The sequence below is a fragment of the Tamandua tetradactyla genome, chromosome 1, assembly GCF_023851605.1.
Source record: "Tamandua tetradactyla isolate mTamTet1 chromosome 1, mTamTet1.pri, whole genome shotgun sequence".
NCBI classification, from domain to species: Eukaryota; Metazoa; Chordata; class Mammalia; order Pilosa; family Myrmecophagidae; genus Tamandua; species Tamandua tetradactyla.
This window is the reverse complement of record NC_135327.1, coordinates 7578625-7598655: the sequence shown is the minus strand read 5'-3', so window position 1 is coordinate 7598655 and position 20031 is coordinate 7578625. Positions and strand designations below refer to the sequence as shown.

Here is a 20031-nt window from a genome sequence, read left to right as displayed (position 1 = left end):
GGTATATCACATTCTGGCAGCTAGCAAACTAGAATGGATTTTGGTACCGAGAATAGGGTGCTGCTGTGGTTTGCAAATACCAGCCATGTTGGAACAGCTTTTTAAATGGCTAGGGGAAGATTCTGGAAGAGTTGTGAGGAACTTGATAGAGAAGGCCTAGAATGCTTTGAAGGACTGTTGGTAGAAATGTGGATTCTACAGATACCTCCTACGAGGCTCTAGAAAGAAATGAGGTGTGTATTATTGCAGACTGGAAGGAAGGTGCTCCTTGTTTTAAAATAGCAGATAATCTGACAAAATTGACTAGTGGTTTTGGCTGAGAGGCAGATTTTAAAAGCCATGAACTTGGATATTTAGCAGAAGAGATTTCCAAATTAAATGTGGAAAGTGCAGCCTGGTTTCTCCTTGCAGCTTATAGCAAAATGTGACAGGAAAGAGAGAAGCTAAGAACTGAACTCCTGAGTACAAAGAAACCAGAAGTCGATGTTCTGGAAAATTCTGGGCTTCCAAGAAGGGAGAGAGCTCAGAGAATAGTGCTCCATTTGAGGATTTAACCAAATGTAGAACCAGCCAGCCATTTTGGAAAAAGCCAGCATTGGAAATGGAGTTACCCAGGAAGAACTTGTGGAAACCCCTTCTGTCTGATGGGCATTATCTGGGGCTCCTGCATAGAGAGCCAACAAGAGCGTTGCAGGATCTGGGTAAAGAGAACCGCTGCCAATTGGGACAGAGAGAGACAGAGAAGGGACACAATGGAGGAAAAATAACTTCAGAGGCAGAACTATGGAAGCTAAAGTCTAAAGTCAAGAAAACTTGGGCCAGGGGAGTGGACCCACCCAAGCACATAGAGAGAGTGAGTTTGCCCCAGAGGCAGAGGATGGGCTTTCCACCTTGTTGCAGTGGAAGAGTTGTGCCACCTCAGGCCTTGGAGAGGGTGGAGCATATTCCTTGGGGGTTGGGGAGAGCCTGGCTGCCACCACATGGAGGGAATGAACATGTACAGCCCCGATGCTTGGAGAGCATGGAGCCGAGGAAAAGGTGGTCTCCCCAGTATCCCCCAAGGTTGCATTCAGAGAAAGGTGGGCTGCTGTGTAGGCCCTTGGAAAAGATGGAACTGTGGTTTTCTAAAGCCCCAAAGATAAATGACTCTCAGACTTTGAAATCTAATGGAGTTTGCCCTGCAGGTTTTTGAAATTGCTTGGGTCTAATGACCCCTGGGTTCCTTCCAATTTCTCCCTTTGGAAATGGGAATATGTCTTCTATAACTGTCCCTCCTTTGTATGTTCACAGCAGGTAACTTGTTCTGAGTTTTACAGGTCCAGAGCCAGAAAAGAATTTTGCCTTAGAACAGACCATGCCTGTAACTGACTTTGATGAGAACTTTTTACTGGTTTTAACCTTGTATTGTATTTGTATTGTTACTGAAATGGTTTAAGGCTTTTGTGAAATTGTGATGGAGTGATTATATTTTGTATATGGGAAAAACATGTCTTTTCTAGGGTCCAGAGGGCCTGTTTAAAAGAATTATGTGCCCTAGAAAAGCCATGTTTTAATCCTGATCCATTTTTTAATCCCCAGTCAACACTGTAGGTTGGAAAATTGATTAGATTATCTCCATAGAGATGTGACACACCCAATGGTGGGTATTAACCTTTGATTAGAGGGAGATGTGACTCCATTCCAGGAGGGTCTTGGTTAGTTTACTGGAATCCTTTAAAAGAGGAAACATTTTGGAGAGAGAGCCATGAAATCCACAAGAGCCCACACAACCAGAGACCTCTGGAGATGAAGAAGGAAAACTCCTTTGGGTGAGCTTCATGAAACAAGAAGCCTGGAGAGAAAGCTAGCAGACACCGCCATGTTTGCCATGTGCCTTTCCAGTTGAGAGAGAAATCTTGAACATCATCAGCCTTCTTGAACCAAGATATCGTTCCCTGATGCCTTAGATTGGACACTTCTATAGCCTTGCTTTAATTTGGACACTTTCACAGCCTTAGAACCGTAAACTAACAACTTACTAAAGTCCCCTTTTTAAAAAGCCATTCTGTTTCTGGTATATTACATTCTGGCAGCTAGCAAACTAGAATAGTAGCTAATCTAGGGAGAGAGTGACACTAACCAGACCCCTGGAACCATAGAATCATCGTGCTTCCTTGGTGCTACCCCAGACAGAAAGAGTATCTTACTTGGGGGACCCAAAGAACGCCTGGTTGGAGCCTGCAGGGCTATCTGGCAACCTGGGTCCAGAGCCCAGATAAGAACATACCTGCAAAGGCTGAAGATGTCATTCCAAAGGCTTTATAGAGCAGATCAAGAAGTTCCTTCTTCTCAGCTTCTGGGAGGAAACTGGACTTGGCCGCATTGATGTTCTAGAAGGGCAGCATGGGAAATCATATGGAACCAGAGAGCATGGAAGGGAGCCCTTGATGATCTAATGATAGGCTATTCTCTCACTGAGCATGGGGAATCAGGCCCAGAGAAAGAGGGACTTGTCCAAAGTCACTCAGCAAGCATGTGCCAGAACAGAGATGTGAGAAAGAAGTTTGAGAAACCTTGGAGAGAGATAAGGTAGAATGTGTGGGGGCAGAGACACTCCTGCAGGGACAGGCTTGGGTTATTTTAACCCTGAAAAGTACATGCATAATTTTATAGTTGGGCACATATGGGGAAAGCATCAAGAGATTTCCTCAGATTCTTTGAGAGTACCCAGTCTAAGCTTTTTATCCTGTTTGGGTTTAGATCAGGGCTTCAGCATGATGATGTCTTCTCTATGGAAGATACCTAACTCTAGGGTTGGCTTGTCTCAGGACTGTCAAAGCAGACTGACTTCTTACCTCCAGAGGTTCCAGTTCCTGGACAGGGCCATCAGGCCACACCCATTTCCAGGGCCGGGATTTGAGGCCAACATGGCTCACACCCACTCACCACTCTCTTAAACTCCTCTTCAGTAAAGCCCATCTTCTGTTTGGTCATCAGGTAATCAGTTTCCAGGGTGGACTTGAAGACAAGTGGGTCATCTGTGTTGAGCGAGTAGTTAACCTGGTCATTTTTGAACCTGGATAACGGTGAGGGAGAAGCATCTTCTTTTACTCTAATACAAACCATCAATGCATGCTGACTTTCACCCTCATTTGAGCCACACAGCAACCTTAGACTTTGGAAGATCTTAGCCTCCTACAGAGGAGGAAACAGATCAGAGAACTCAATGGCTTGTCCAAAACCCTCTAAATAGCAGCCAAGACTCAACCTGAGTCTTTCCAGTTCAGAGCCAGAGCTCCAATTAATTTGGTGTGTGTTCCAGGGTTGGACAAAGTCAGAAGAGGGGCTGGCATATGAGCCAGAGAGGGTAAAGGCTAAGGGGAGGCCAAGAAAGCCATATCTCCTTCCACTACATCCTCTCTAGCCCTCTCCTTCACCGCTTGGCTTGCTGGGAAATGTTGTCTACACCCTACCCCAGGCATTCCTCAATCCCATTGGGATCTGGTTCTTTCACCATGCCATGGAAACTATTCTTGGCAAGATCCCTTAGTACCATCCTGTTAAACCTAACAGACTTTTTCTAGTTCTTACCTTGCTCAACCGTGTAATAGCATTCAACAGTTAACTGTTCTTGAGACCCCTTCCCTTGTTATCTGAGACACCAAACATTGGGCTTTCCTCCTACCTATCTCTTGTGCCTGACCCTTAAATGTCACTGATTCTGGGTTCTCCTCAGCCTCTGGTTCTGTAAATCTTCCCGGACCATCACTTCTTCAACCACCATATCTATATGAATTACTCTTAAATCTTTACTGCAGCCCACAGGCCGTATCCCCATTTGCCTCCAGGAACCTCCATTTGGACATCCCACAGTATCTCCCATGCCATGTTCTTTAAGCAGGCCTCCAGATCCCCTTAGTAATCAGGACTTAAGAGCCCAAGCTCCTTCCTTTCTCATAAACTTGGCAGACAGACCAGCGTTGGCCTGACAGCGGTTACCCTGAGTTCTCATTGTCCTTCCCTTGTGTCAGGGAAAGGCAGCTTTGCCCTCCTGTGGCCTGATGCCACTGTCAGGGCTGTAGCCCCAGAACAGCCTGAAGGAGAGCCTTATTGCCTCCAACTTAGATGGCTAGATCAGGGCAGGTCTTTCAGGGAAAATCTTTAAGATGGTGTTGAGGGTGGGGGTGATGGGGGTAGGGGAATGGTATTGCCTAATGGACCAGAAGGGCCCTGAGGGCCAGAAGCAGAGACCACACAGGCAGAAGGACTCAGCTTCTTGATACCCATGAGGCAAATATGGGAGAATCCAGGGTGTGGACATTTCCCTTGGGGTAGGGGTCATTTTGCTATAGCCAAATAAGCTACAGGACCCTCAGCTCTGCTATTCTGCAGCCGGGTGACCTTGCTTGGGTATGGCACATCTGAGCTTCAGAGTTATCATCTGTGAAATAAGCACAATAATGTTTGCTCCCCAAGCATTCAGAGAGATTTCATATCTAAGAAACTCTCGTGGGTCGGTACCCAGTACCTGCATTTCCTCCCACCCTTTGCTGTACCAACTGAAAGAACCCTAGGGGACCAGGCCTTACCGAACAACCGCATGCTCCGTATCCGGCTTCCAGGCACCTGTGAGGTAGCTGGACCAGGGGCAGACCTGAAAGAGCAGGTAGAATGACTGGCATGGATGGCCCTTGGCCACACCAACCTCCATACCACCTACTCCTCCTTTCTCTCTCCTTGTTGCTGACCCCCATGGACTTGTAAGTCCTTGTCTTCCTCTACTGGCTAGCAGCTTTACTGCCCAGCTCCTGGCACCTGATCTTAGCCGGATCCCTGAACACTGTCTTGTTAAATCCAAAAGACCTTTTCTAGTTCTTATCTTACATGACTGCTTGTCTTTCCTACACCTCTCTGTCTAGGAGGGGGTGGGACAGCAAGGGTGGTGCCTCCCCATTGCCTGGACTCTCACCTCGAAGTGCATGTTTTCTTGCCTCAGCCTGTTATAAAGGGCCTCGTCCTCCAATGTGTGGTAGCCATGTCCCAGCCTCTCTGTTTTGAGGTTGTCCACAGCCTGCAGAGATACAGAGTTGAAGATAAATATGGTGTGGGGAGGACACATGGAAGAAGTGGCTCCACTGCCCAGCCTGGACTCACCTCTTTCACCATCTTGGCTGAGCCCACTTCCCCGGCGTGGACAGTCCGGTGAATGCCACTCCTCATGGCCTCCTGAAATAGCAAGAGCCAGGTCATGTACAGCCCGGGCCAGGCCTCCAGCAGGCCCTGCCTTCACCAGACTTCAGACCATCCCCACAGTTAGGCTGGCCTGGGTTCAATAAGGCAGAGAAGTATGGTCTTCATTTTGTTTAAAAATTATTATGCAAATGATAGCTAACATTTATGAGGCAGTGTTTGTCAGGCACTATGAAATGTTTTATAAACATTATCATATGTCCACAACTATTACAATACCCATTTTACAAGGAGAGAACTAAGGCTTGGGAAAATTAAATACCATGACATGGGCAGTAGGTTTTGAGGACTTTTTTTTTTTTTAATTGGGGTGAAATTCAGAATAGATTAGCCATTTTAAACTGAACAATTCAGTCTCATTTAGTAAAGTCAGAATGTTGTATAACTACCACCTCTCTCTAAGTTCTAAAACTTTTCCATCACCCCAAAATAAAACTTGGTGCACATTAAGCAGTTACTTCCCATTCATCTTACCTCCAGCCCCAGGCAATCATCAATTTGACTTCTGTTTATATGGATTTGCCTATTCTGGGTATTTTATATAAATGGAATCATAATTTGTGGCCTTTTGTGGCTTCTTTCACTTGGCATAACATTTGAGGTTAATCCATTTTGTAGTGTGTGTCAGTACTTCATTTTTATGGCTGGATAAAATTCCATTGTATGGATAGACCACCACATTTTGTTTATCCATTCATCCATTGATGGACATTTGTGTTTCTACTTTTTGGCTGTTATAAATAATATTGCTATCAACATATAGTATATGCTATAAAACAGGAACTTTGAATCCCTGCCTTCAATTCTTTGGAATATACCTATACCTAGGAGAACTGCTGGGTCATTTGATATTTCTATATTTAACTTTTTGAGAAACCATCAAGCTGTTTTCCACAGCAGCTGTAACATTTTACATTTCCATCAGCAATGTATGAGGGTCCTCATTTCTCCGTGTCCTTGCCAACACTTATTTCCTGACTTTTTTATTCTAGCTGCCCTGGTGGGTGTAAAGTGGAGTCTTGCTGTGGTCTTGATTTGTATTTCCCTAATGGTCACCTTCTCATGTGCTTGCTGGCCATTTGTCTATCTTGTTCAGAGAAATATCTATTCAAGTCTTTGGTCCATTTTTTAATTGGGCTATTTGTCTTTTTGTCACTGAGTTATATAGTCTGCATATTAAATTCTTATCAGATACATTTTCTCCCATTTCATGAGTTTTCACTCTCTTAATAGTATCCTTTGAGGCACAAAAGTTTTTAATTTTTGGTTAAGTCCAATTTATTTTTTCTTTTGTTGCTTGTGCTCTTGGTTCACAGAGCCCCCACTCTTAACCACCATGCTGTGCCCCCTCCACAGGAAGTGATGAGGCTGTAAGGAACCTTTAATACATCTGCTGTAGCTCACTCATTCTACAAATGAAGAGACAGAGGCCTGTAGAAGGCAGCAGTCTTGCCCCCGGTCACATAGCAACTCACAGGCAGAAATGGGCTCAAGCACAGGACTCCTGACATCAAGTAGTCTTTTCTTTATAGCATACTGCCAGTTTTATAGCCCCCAGACACACTTGGGAACCCAAGAAGCCCCACGCTCCCCTGTCTATGTGACTTCTCCCTACTGTGGGTGGGAGAAAAGTTCCCCACAGCCCACCCAGTGCCAGCCTCTCCTCTCCTCCCCATAGGGCCCACCTCATAGGCCTTCACATGTCCCTGGAAGGTGGTGCTTCCTTGGATGGTCTCATCCCCAGCCAGGTCGATGGCCACCACGGTCTGCTGCCGGTACTTCTTACACAGCTCTACCACCTCAGGGGACCAATCTGTGGGCGAGATGCCCTCTGAACCTTGTCAGCTGTGCTGCTTCCCAGCCCTCTGGCTGGTGGGCCCATCCCCTGACCTTCCCTCCCAATCCCACTCAAGGTGTAAGACAGGGCGCCGGGTGGAGGCCATGGGCCTGGCTTCAAACCTTGACTGCCAGGTCCTGCCTTCATGGCTTTCAGCAGATACCTCCACCCAGTGCCTCAGTCTCCTCCCCTCTAAGAGACGACAGTGCCAGCTCCTGTGCACAGTCATGTATGTGAAGCACCAAGGGCCAGGCCTGGGCTCAGGGAATAACAATGAGAGCCATTCTCTCACTCCCCACAACAGTCCTATAGGTAAGCTTACCCCTACTCAACAGGTGAGGCTGTGAGGCCCACAAAGTTTAAGAACAGAAAGGACATGGTTTAACATTTAAATCTAAAACAGATCTCACACTAGTATTACCTAACTGCTACCATTTCATATACTCTTTACCTATAAAGTTATCATATAATGCTTTTTAAAGTAACAATGAACACAGGCTTTAGAACCAGAAGGCCCTGGATTCAAATCTAAGTATTGTACCTTTCTGATTGAGAGGCAAGAGGCTTTACCTTGCATACTTGCATAAACAATACAAGTCCTACCTCAGAGGCTATTGCGAGGATTAGAGAAAATACATGCAAATCCCTCTGCACAGGGTAGGGCCTTTAAGTTGATGTTAATCCTTTGCCTTAATTTTGGCAATAGTCCTTAGAATGGAAGAATGAGGGAAGTACAATTGTCTCCTTGTGACCAGCTGTAACTGAGGTCCAGAGAGGTGTTGTGACTCGCCCCAGGTCACAATATGAGGCTGGTGTGTGTGGGAAGATCAAGCCCTAGAGATCTGATCTGTGTCAGTCACCAGATACACCCCTCAGAAGTCCTGGACACCAGGTGTTTCCATAGGCCCTGCAGCCCAGATGGGATGCGGCCTGGCCCAGGGTCTCAGGGAAGCATGAGCCAATCAGAGTGTTTGTTTTTAAATTGCTCAGGCATTTTTGGTTTTGAGCCTTCTGCAGGTGGTGCCCCAGGCTGGCCTCCTTGGTAAGAAAAGTCTGTCACCAGAAGTTCTGAGCCTGCCCAGTAGGGCTGTGGTGGCTTTTAGAAGTCCCAGGGTCCTGCTCATGGGCTCAAGCGATACCATGGGGTAGGGGAGACTCAGGGGAGACCAGGTACAGGCCCTGAAACCCACTGCTACACGCAAGGGTAGGGCCAGAGTCAGGCAGGAAGCCTTGGAGTCTCACTCACCAGGCTGGTGACGCATGCAGCACAGAATGGATCGCACCTTGACCCTGAAGTCTCGCTCCCCCTCCTGCAAGCCCTGGCTCACTAGATCCACCACCTCATCTGGGCTGAGGTCTCCTCTGTGTGGGAAGAGGGTCGGGGATGGGCATGAGGCAAAGGAAAGGCCTACAGGAAAAGCCTGGGGTTGGGACAGAAGAAGAAGAATCTTTGGGGAGACACCCCCACCAGCCATTGTCCCTCTAAGACAGACTGACAGATGGTCCTAAGCTCTATGCTATCTATACCCTTCCAGCTTCCAGCTGTCGAGGCACTTCTAGACCCAGGAAGGGTGTGGGGATGGGGTGGGAGGAAGGATGACAGACACAGGCCCCCCACCCCATCCCTGCCAAGTGAATAGCCACACTTACACTCGGGCCTTCTCATCACCCTCTCCAGGGCCCCAAGTATCCCCAACTTGCCCACTCTATAGGAGTCATGGTTCAGAAGAGGGGCAAGGGGGTTAAGTGATAACAGCTGGATATTCAGCAACCCTTGGAAGGGCTGGAATGAACCAGACTCATTTCAGACTTCAGGTCTGTGTCCAGAGCTACACTCCACAGGACAGGATACAGCTGCATGCTTTTACACCCAAGACAGAAACATCCCAGGGTGAGGGGTGGAAGCCATGTCTCTCATGAGACATAAACCTCATTCTTTGGAGGCCACCGACCAGTTCTGGGAGCAAGACCAAAGTCTTGCCTGGGGCAGAGAGTCTCAGTAGTCTGCTCCTTCGTTCTCAGGGCTGGGCCACCCTTCCACATCCTTGGCACACACACACCCTCCCAGGGCAGCCACTCACTCAGCCTGGTTCCAGGGGATTGGTTTCACTTTGGAATTGGCCAGCAGGTGCGGGCTGTAGCGCACCTCCACGTAGACCACACCCTCCTTGGCCTTCATCTCTACAAACTCATAGGCAATCCTTTTGATGGCCTCCCGGGAACCCCTGGGAAGAGAAGACAGGGGTTGGGGACAACTTTCCCAAGTCTCTTGGGAGCACCAAGAGCAACATAGCTGCTCCCCAATCCTTGGCAGATCATACTCACCATTGTCCCCCCACCCCTGTCCATCAGCCCCCAGTCCTGAGCTCTGGGCATCTGCTGGGTGAGACCCCAGATACACCGCCAGTACTCTAAACTGTACTCCTAGAAGGCATTCCTACTCTTGCTCCTTCCACATCATCTCTCTAACTGACCCCCTGTCTCTATACTTACCCCTGAAACTCTTATCTACACAGCAGCTGGAGCAGTCATTCAAAACTACAAATCAAAGCACATTGTGCCCCTCTGCTCCAAATCCTAATGGCTTCCCACCCCACAGAATGAAATCTCAACCCTACACCTCAGCCTACAAGACCTGTCAACCTCCCCAACTTCTCTCCCTCTCTGTCCTCTCCCCATCTACCCTCTCCATCCACCTCCCCACCTTCCTACTCACTCCAGGAAGCCGCCAGAGCCTTCTTTCCAGCCAAGGAACACTTCAAGCTCAGTTCCATGTCAGGCAGGGCTTTGTCGTCTGCAGTTTCCTCTGCCTGAATGCTCTGCCCCCAGCTCTTCCTCTGCTTTCTCCCCCCTTCCATTTAGATCTCAACCCATCCCCTCCACCATTCTCTGCCCCTTTCCCTGGGCCTTCTTTTTCTTCATGGCCCTTATCACCACTGGATATTAAGTATCATATAGTTTGTCATTAGCTGATTTTCCATCTTCCTTGCCAGCCTTTAAGCTCCATGAGGGCAAGTGCCCCTCCATTTGGCTTGTCACTGCTCTGCTCCTCAGCCAAGGACAGTGCCTAGGACACAGTGGCCTCTCAGATATTAAGTGACGACTGGAGGCTGGCAGGGAAGAAGAGAAAAAAGGACATGGACAAATTGTATGCAGTTTTTAGAGAAGGAACCCTGGGACTCGGTCATGGACTTGAATCCTTATTCACCACATTTACCTTCTGTGTAGCCCTGGGCAAGTTGGTCAACCGCTCTGATACCTACATGAGGACCAGATGAGTCACTCTTAATAGAGCAATATTGAGGGTTGGCTCTAGAAGCAAGGTACCCTTAAGCATTCTATGAAATGATAATGAACCATGCCTAGCTGGAAGTTTCCACGAAGAGCAGAAATGAAATGGTTACAGCAATGCAGAATGCATGAGGGAAAGCACACAAGTGCCCTAAGCCAGGGCTCTTCCCAGGGCAGCCTTAGGAGGAGGGGCCTTTGAAGGCCAGGATGGCCAGGCACTGGGCACCACCCCACCCACCCCAGCCCAGCCCAGCCTGTGGGGAAAGCCCTGGGCTGGGGGCGTCGTGGGCCTAGCCCTGCCCAGGTGAGTTGCCCCAGGGAGGAGAGTGTACGCTGCACTTCTCAGACACCTGTCTTCCTGGTCTCCCCCACTGCTGCGGGACTTCATTCTCAACATGCTGAGCAGCCTACACTGCAGCCAGTGCTGTTCCAAGCTCCTGGGACACAGCAAACAAGGGGCCCAAACACCTCCGCCCTCATGGAGCTAACATTCTGGCAAGAGGCAGACAATCAAATAAACAAGTAAACTGTAAAATTTATAGTAGGTCAGATAAGATTCTAGGGATAAAAACAAAGCAGGAGAGGGGAATGTGGAAGGCAGATGAGAGGAGATGGTAGTTTTCTATAGGATGGTCAGGGAAGGCCTCACTGAGAAGTGACATTTAAGCAGAGACATGAAGGAGGTGGGGAAGCGAGGCACGGGGTATCTATGGGAACAGCATTCCAGGAAGCAGGGACAGAATGCAGAGGACCTGAGGTAGTGGTGAGGTGTGCCAGGATCCGAGATAGCACCCAAAGGCCCATGTGGCTGGAGAGGAGCATGCAGAGGGGCAGGAGCAAGAGATGAGGGCCAAGAGGATGTCAGGACTGGCAGGGGACTGTTGATCTGACTTGGGAAGTTCTTGGCTCTTACTCAGGGACAGGAGACAGTAGTGGAGGGTTTGGGGGCAGGGAATCCACTTAGGTCTTTAAAAGGTCATTGCTGTTTCTTTTTGATATTCTTCCACCCTGCTTTTGAGCCTTTTCAGGCCCTAGTAACACTCCCCACTCCACATGCACTGAAAAAAAACAACAGGAGAAAAGAGCCTTCGTGGGACTCTCCCTTGTTTCCCCACTCTAATTGAAATTCCTCTCCCTTCACAAACAGGAAAGGGTTGGACACAAAACCCTGAACTGGGAAATAGGAGAGCCGGATTAATCCCCACATTGACTTTGACTCCTTATTCTCTCTGTGCCTCAGCTTCCCCAGGCCAAAGGGCTTTTCTTCTGAGATCTGTGGAGGGGTGGCCAGAGGCAGGGGAGGTCAGTGGCTCAGTGGGCCATGGCCCCAAAAGGCTGAAAATCTCTGGAAGAGACTATCTCCAACAGCTCACCCAGTTTGGGCCTTCCAGGGGCTGGGCCTCTTCTGTCGTATAGCCAGAGAAACAGAAGCTGCCTTGGGGAGGTGGGGGAGATGGAGCCAAGGCAGCGAGCCCCCGTGAGGTGCCTTGGTGTGGAGGAGAGCCCCACGACGTGTATATTCTTTAGTAAGCATCTTTGGAAAATTATGGCAGATTACTGTAGTGGGTAGCATGTATGTAGCTGTGCGCTTGTTACTGGGGGCAAGGATGGGGGCAGTTGGTATCTTCCATGTTGATCCCAAAGCTTCCAGTAAGAAGCCAGCAGCCTTGGCTCACAAAATTTCTTCCCCAGGGCCCCTCAAACTTATCCTGCCACGTACCCAGCCAGTGGTCTCCATCTACCTCACATACCCTCTTTCACTGGTCCTCCAACAACCTGTGCTTCAACCATCCTCTAAACTTTGCCCTCCAGAAAATCTCACACCCTCTTCTTCCCTCAAGGCCCAGCCTACGCTTCTCCTCCAAGCAGCCTTCTCTGACTGCTCCCTGCCCCTTTGCCTCTTCCTCCTCCTGAACTCTTGCAGTACTGACTGCCAAGGCCAATTCTCACCTGCCTTGGACTGAAAAAGGTAGATGTGGCACTAGAGCAAGACTCCACCTCTGCCACCTGAGTGGTCCTGAGCAAGCTACTTCCCCTTCTCTGAGCCTCCATTTTCCTCATCTGCAAATGAGGATTGTGTCTACCATGTAGGATTGTTGACCATAGAAGTTAAGTAGAACTCTGTTCTACTGCACCTATATTATCCCATGTCTAAGATAATCTGCTATTTTAAAAATGGAAGGAATAAAAGATATATAAAAGCACCAGTGCCTGGCTGTCAATGAAGGTAGCAATTATCTTCAAAACAAGAGGGATCTTGCTGAGTTGGTGTGGGCTCCATTCCAAACTCCAGTCCTACAAGGGAGACCGAATCCCGAATCCCATTGTACAGATGAGGGAATAGAGGCACAGAAAGAGGAAATAAATTGCCTGGGGTCACAGGCACTTCACGAAGGGGTCTGGACTAAGACCTGTGCTCATACCCCATTTTGCCACTTCTCTGTAGAAGTAGAAGGAACTTCAACCCATCACACTGACTGCTCAGAAGGAAATAACAAAGCCCAAAGAAGCGCAGAGATTGGCTCAAGTCTATGCAATAGTGAGAAGGGGGCCAGGTCTGCAGAGCCCCTCCTCCTACACCCACAGGCTGAGGTGCAGGGATGCCACTCCACAGAGGGCCTCAGTGTTGAGGTGACTCACGCGATAGCTGGCATGTAGTAATCAAACTTGGCCAGGAAGTCTGGGAGGCTGAGCGGCTTGTCCATGCCGATGATGTCCTGCAGCTCCTCCACTGTGTTGGCCGGCAGGGATATGCCTCGCTTCCTGCGAACACAAACAACGAGGTGGGGGGACTGACCGGACAGGACAGGCTCAGGATCCCTCGCCTCCTAGGAGCCCAACTCAAGGGAGACAGATAGGGATCCAAGTCTGTTTATACATACACACATATCACACATATCACACACACCATACACAACATCCCTGGCAGGATGATGCCAGGAAATGATGGAACGCACTAGGGAAAACCTGCCAACTTCTTCCTTGGCCCCAGGAATGGGTAGAGCCAGCTGGTCCTATAACAGATCAGGGGTTATCAGAGGCAATAGCTGCGGCATTACAATTCCCGGGGCAGGTGTAGGCACCTGGACTTCCCCTCCTCTGCCGTCAGTCCGGCCAGCACGTCAGAAAGCCTTCCTTATCCCACCATGCTGGGAAAGGGCTGATGGAGGCTCAAAAGGAGGGCTGAGTAAGTCCTCTCCCCTGCCTGCCCACAGCCTCTGTGCAGAGCTGGGCCAGGTACCCACTCAGTACAGGTTTTCTGGAAACAGCCTCTGACTTGCAGCATCCTCTTCTCCATGAGCCTTTCTGCCTTGCCGCACAGTTGTGGCATGGAGGGGGGAAAACTCAGGGCTGACTTCCCTCCCCTCTTACCCACCCCTGCCCCTTTTCTCATCCTGGCTGCCCAATCCACAGCATTACCTTGGGACTCTTTTATAATAGGCCAAGGAACACCAGCTGTTCAAAATGTCTCTAACATGAGGAATGGAGACCAAAACAAGACAACTGGGAAAAGGAACTCTGTAGAAACTGAAACAATGCAGAAAGCAGATGAAAGCTTAACAACTACAGAAAACCACAAAACTAAAGTCAACATCCTCAAGGAGGTGAAAAGATACTATGTCCTTGAAACAAAAACAGGATTCCATGTTTTCTTAAAAGGGAATATTCAGAGAAAAAGAAAGAGCTCTTAGAAATGTAGAAGAAAACACAACAGTGACAATCAGGGTACTGCAATAAAAGGAATGGAAAATAAACTTGTGACACTCTTCCAGAAAGTAAAACAAAAGGACAAGGAAATGAGAAGTCAGAGCAAAGGTTAAGAAAATTAAGCAGGAGGTGCAAACAACCAATTATCTATGAATTAAGAACAGAAAATAGGGGGGAGGAAATTGCCAAAGAAATAGGAGTCTGGTCAAATAGTGTTTAAGTCCTTTCATAACTTGTATTATTTAAATACGTAAGTTTTTCCCTATGTAAACACCTGCCTCCAAAACCCCCTACACAGCCCTCTTTCCCATCTGGTGGCCCCAGTCTCTATAGTGCCCAGTAGGCATGACCAAGGGGCCATACTGGCACCCACCAGCTATTTTGATAGGTGACAGATAACACGGAGCATTCCTTCTCTAGCACTTCACAAAGGACCTGGCCCCAAATCTGCTCAGACTGAGCTGTGAGTTGTCCTAGGGCCCTGGCCTTCCACCCTCAGCTCCAGGCCTGGCAGGGCCCCCACCCTACCTCAGAGTCCTCCAGCATGCATGTCTTGTCACCCAAATCTGAGTGAGCCAACTCCCTGGTCCCCCTGCCTGCTGACCTTGGCTCTAACTCCAGCTGGCACCTGCCTCTGCCCCTCTGCAGGGCCTTGCCAACGTACCTAGAACTTTGCTCCCAAGATGCCAAGGTGACCTGCCACCGCGTATTGGTAGCTCCTTTCCCTTTTCCCTACCCTGGACACTCACCTCCTTGCTCCTGGTAATGAATACTCTCTGACCTCTGAGTGAGTACCCGTCATTAGATCCCATCTTGGTGCCTTATGACCCTCCTTAACAACCTCATTAGGGGCCCTGCAGCAATGGTTGGTAGCTCAATGTGGGCAAAGGATAGCGATAAGCCAGAGCCATAACCTGATACTTCATAGTAATAGTATCATTAAGCCATGTTTATGGAGCACTTAGTGGGTGCCAAGCCCTGAGTTAAGATCTCCCCATGGTAGACTTCACCTAAACTCCTAACTGGCAAGGATGATGGTTAGGGCGTGAACTCTGGAGCCAGACCATCTCAGCCCTATGCATCCTTGGCAAGTTACTGTACCTATCTGTGACTCAGTTTCCTCATCTCTAAAATGGGGACAATAACAGTACCTACTATGCAGGTTGTCCTGAGGATTTAATAAGTAACCTACATGAAGCACTTAAAGCAGTGCTTGGCACATAATCAAAACTAATATACTTATATAGTCAAATAAGAATTAAATCAATAGCTGTTTCCAAGGGCAGATAAAGACTGCGGGAAATATGACAAGACCAAGAAAAGTCTGGATAACTGAGGGGATTCTGGTATATGGAGCAGTGCTCAAATGTGAGTCCAGAGCTGACCTGCTCAAAACAATAAGGGAGAGGCTGAACCCTTCCAGCTCCAAACAAAAGGAGTGCTGAGCAAACATGTAAAGAACAGTGTAGGTCTGTTGGGGTGGCAGTGGTGGGCTTATAGGCCCCCCTTCCCTGGCAGCTCTGCAGAAAGCCCTATCCTTCCCCTTAATTTACAGAGGCCAAGGTCACAGCAAGGAAAGGGTGCAGTCTGGAGCTGAATACAGGTCCACTGGACTCCAAAGCTCCTGCTTTGGTGCTGGACTCAAGAGAGAAGCTGCCATGATCCCTTAAGGTCTGGGGAGGGAGGGCCCTTAAGCACTGAGGCAGGATATGTGTTCTCATTTGGAAGAAGCAGAGATTTGAGCCCCAGGACAAGGGAGCCACCTCTCTGTCACCCAACAGTTAGTGCCATAATGGCATACTGAAAGCTTTGGGGCCACCCAGCCCCAGGCTCAGCTCGATTCTGCTCTTTACCAGTTGTGGGGCCATGGGCAATGGTCCTCTCTTCTCCATGCCCACTGCCTTCTCAGAAAGCTGGGTATAGCAATCCGTCTCCCTCCTTGGTTGGTGGAGGGACATGAAGAGAGGGCTCAGCCCAGCCCAGGCACTAGGAGAGGCTCAGAAAATGGTACCCGGCATCCTCAAAGAGGAAGCAATGGCAGAGTAGGGGGCTATGGGTCTCCAGCTCAGAGCTGAGGCCTCCACATGCCTACAGAACCAACTTCTGGCCACGAGCTGGCTTGATTCCCACAGGGATACAGGAGGGAGTGGCAATGCTCATTCTCTGGAGGCTTCTGGGTGAAGCTGTGGACCCAGCAAAGCCTGGGGAAGGAAGGCCTCATACAGACTTACCTGCCGTAGTATAAGATGGTTTCTGGCTTGATGGCTCCATCGAGGTGGACATGCAGTTCCACCTGCAAGGGGATGGGGGTAGGGGGTGGGGGGGGGGAACAGAGAATGAACATGAACGCTGAAGGAGCTTTCAAAGGCTTCACGCTCACATCAGCTACCACTCACTGGACACTTACCACGTACACACCACTAAATCTTGTTTAATCTTCACCTTGGGGCAGATTCAGTTATTATCTCTAGTTTTTTCATAGTTAAGGACACTGAGGTCAGAGAGTTTAAGCAATCTGTCCAAGGCCTCACAGCAAGTGCGTAACAGACAGAGGAGCTCAACCCAGTGCTTTGTTCTTAATCACGCTAAGAGTGGTGAGACCAGAATTCTACCCCAGGTCCCAAGCAAAGCCTGTGCTGCTCACTGTGGGGCCAGCCAGGGTCCCATAGGCACAGTGAACCCATGCCCAGGCCACCCTTCAGGCAGATCTTACTCCCAGACATCTTGCTAAATAGAATCCAATTTGCAACAAAAAGGATTGACCACAGACTTCCTAGATTAGTGAATGTCTGTGAACCATTTCAAAATCAGGCGCCATTTTCAAAAGCGGTCTTACTTAGGCACAGCTTATCAGAATGGATATTAGGCATCACAAGCCCTTTCTAACACTGTAGAAAGGACCCCAGCTGCTTGGGTCATCATCTCTGTGCTCAGAGCCATGGATGGCATTTTGCACACGAAGCCAAGAGTTTAGGCGCAGGGCCTTTGGGGATAGCACATCTGGGCTTGACTCCCAGCTCTGCACCTCCAGGCTGTGTGATCTTAGAGGACACACTTCATCTCTCTGAGCCTCAGTTTCTTCAACTGAAAAAAAGGGGGGGGGGGTATGACATTACCACCTCCCTGTCCAAGAACGTTGGAAGGATTAAAAAATGATCATTTTAACCAGACATATGTTGCCCCAAGGAACAGCCCCCATCTCTCAGCCCACGTATTCAGTTTGGTTTCTCATGAGAAGCACAGCAAGGGCTGGAAGGCAGTAGGGGAAAGACATTAGCCTGGTCAAGGTCATGGAGGGAACATTTCCAGGCCAGGAAGAGATTCAGAGAACTCTCAACTGACATTTCTGCCTTATGGGGCCTTCTCTGGAACATCGCTGAAACTTGGAGATCTGGACAAGAATGTTGGCTGCCCTAGCTGAGGAGAGGAACTGCCAGGGAGCTATTGGCCCAAGGACATTCTGGACCCACTCACGTGAGCTGCCTCCTGGGGAGGAAACGTCTCCTGGCCAGCAGGGAACAGAGACGCCCACCCCTGCCCCATTAGCAGGACCTCAGGGTAATCAGATCTTTCCTGAGATCATCCAACTGGCAAGGGACAGAGCAGCGCTCAAACCAGGTCTCCAAGTCAAGTAAGTTGTTGGATTCTCTGACAAGCATCAGACCAGCACTTGGCATGTAGCAAATGCTGAATAAGCATCCATTAAGAGCCCTTTACCCAACAGAAAAATTACCAAGACTCTAGGAAGATAGAGGCCAGCAAAGGGACAAAGTCCCACTCCTATAATACTTAAAGTCCAGCAAGGGAGACAGACATCAAGAAAACATCACACTGATTTCAAGACAGAGTCAAGAGGTTATCCTGGAGGTTATTCTTAGGCATTATTTAGGTAAACCCTTTTTAGTTGATGAGGTATTGGCGTGGCTAGAGGAAAGTACCTGAAACTGTAGTGCTGTGTTGCAGTAGACTTGATTCTTGAAGATGACGGTATAATGATTTTAGCTTTTACAGTGTGACTGTGTGATTGTGAAATCTTGTGTCTGATGCTTCTTTTATCCAGGCTATGGACAGATGAGTAAATAATATGGATAAAAAATAAGCCAGTAATAGAGGGAACAAAGGTTAAAATAAACCGAGCAGACTGAAATACTAATGGTCAATGAGAAGGAGGGTAAGGGCTATGGGATGTATGAGTGTGGGAAAGGCTCTCTGCCCAGGCCTAGCCTGAGGCCTCTCCTTCCACCTGCTCTCCCCTGTCCACCTCAGCACCCCATCATAAATCTGACTGCAGGACCCTCTAACTTGTCATTCTCTTTTTTGCCAACTTCAAACCCTCTAATGTTTTTTCTGTGCTTCCAGGATAAAGCCCAGGCTTCTTTTTGTGGTTCATAAGCCCCCCTGCCCCCACCAGAGACTCCAGTCCCATAAACTCTTCCTTCTCTGAACCCCTGTTCAGACATATCCAGATATAGCCAGAAACATGCCCTTTGGGCTAAGCAGGCACAGGAACTGGAACCCTGGAGCATGGATCCTGCTCCTGGCTGCCCGCCCCGCTCGGAGCTACGGGGAAGAGTTGAAAATTATGATGCCCAGCTTTCACCCAAGATCAATAAAACCCAGTTCCTGGGGGTGAAACAAAGCATGGATACTTTTTTTTTTTTGGCAAATCATAGCTCTAATAAAGGGCTTGTACATAAAATATGTAAAGAACTCTTACTACTCAATAAAAAAGACAAATAGCCCAATCATAACAGGGGCAAAGGATGAATAGGCAATGCTCCAAAGAAGACAAACAAATGACCAATAAGCAGAAGTTCAGCAACAGGGACATGCAAATAAAAACATCATTGACATAGCACTTCACAGTTACAAGGATGATGAAAATCAAAAGGCAGATGAAAACTGGTGTTGGCTAGAGAGTAAAGAGAAAATAGACCTCATACACTGAGGTGGAACTGTAAAACGGTACATCTACTTTGGAAATAATCTGGATGTTCACAAATATACAAGCATGGATACTTTAAAAAAAAAAAGTAATCACAGGCAGCCCAGATTGAGAATCATTGCCTTAGAGGAACCATTCAGAGGCATGGTGTGGGCAGATTCCATCTTGGAATAGGGTTCAAAATAAGGGGGAAACAGTTTATTCTTCCTAGAATTTTGCTCCTATAGGGGAAGAAAGTACCTGGGAAGAGGCTGAAAATGGCTATGGATCAAGAGTTTTGTTTAAATGATGATAGCACTGATCAGGTTGAGAGAGGAGAGTTACTGAGGTTTCTGAGAAGGGAGCAGGAGGTTAGAATGCAAGAGCCAGTCCTGGTCTTGGAGCTTCAGAAAAAAGGAAGATCAGCCAGTAAATAGGCATAGCCATCCCCTGTGGGTGGGTGGGCCTGAAAAGCTACTTCTGGTTAAAGCATTTAATTGCCAATGTAAGTCTTTCTAGAGCTTTCTCTACCCCCTAGCACAGCAACTAGCAATGTTCAGGATGGAAACTATACTGTCTGCCCGGGTCCCTGAATCACTGATGAGCAGAAATCCTGCTGAAGGCTCCTGATGGATATATAGTATGAATTATGTATATAAGCATTCCTGATTTTATCGCCCTTTGCTTTAATGCACTTCACAGGTATTGCATTTTTGCAAATTGAAAGTTTGTGGCAACCCTGCATTGAGCAAATTATCAGTACCATTTTTCAACAGCATGTGCTCACTTCATGTTTCTTGTGTCACATTTTAATTAGGGCATGTACCTTGTTTTTTAGAGATAATGCTATTGCACACTTAATGGATTACAATATAGTATGAACATAACTTTTATATGCCCTAGGAAACCAAAAACTTCATGTGACTCACTTTATTGCAATATTTGCTTTATCTGTGGTCTGGAACCAACCCCGCAATATCTCCAAGGTATGCTTGTACTTTTGTTGTTTTAGGCCTATTTGGGGGATGTATGTTACTGTAGC

General features: G+C 48.1%; 1 protein-coding gene across 2 annotated transcripts in view; it reads right to left on the bottom strand.

Annotated features, from left to right (window-relative positions):
• The window catches only part of ADA (adenosine deaminase), a 29044-nt gene that overhangs the window by 2985 nt on the left and 6028 nt on the right, over window positions 1–20031 (bottom strand). Inside the window, exons 2-12 of one of the 2 annotated variants that reach the window (XM_077168079.1) lie at window positions 16473–18126; window positions 16297–16358; window positions 12998–13120; window positions 9148–9291; window positions 8313–8428; window positions 6915–7042; window positions 5134–5205; window positions 4949–5050; window positions 4569–4633; window positions 2926–3055; window positions 2267–2369 (exon numbers count right to left, since the gene is read on the bottom strand). In XM_077168079.1, the coding sequence (XP_077024194.1) occupies window positions 2267–2369; window positions 2926–3055; window positions 4569–4633; window positions 4949–5050; window positions 5134–5205; window positions 6915–7042; window positions 8313–8428; window positions 9148–9291; window positions 12998–13062 (925 nt within the window). In that variant the 5' untranslated portion in view covers window positions 13063–13120; window positions 16297–16358; window positions 16473–18126. The remainder of the gene's footprint in view (window positions 1–2266; window positions 2370–2925; window positions 3056–4568; window positions 4634–4948; window positions 5051–5133; window positions 5206–6914; window positions 7043–8312; window positions 8429–9147; window positions 9292–12997; window positions 13121–16296; window positions 16359–16472; window positions 18127–20031) is intronic. The other variant, XM_077168073.1, reaches the window with a different exon arrangement.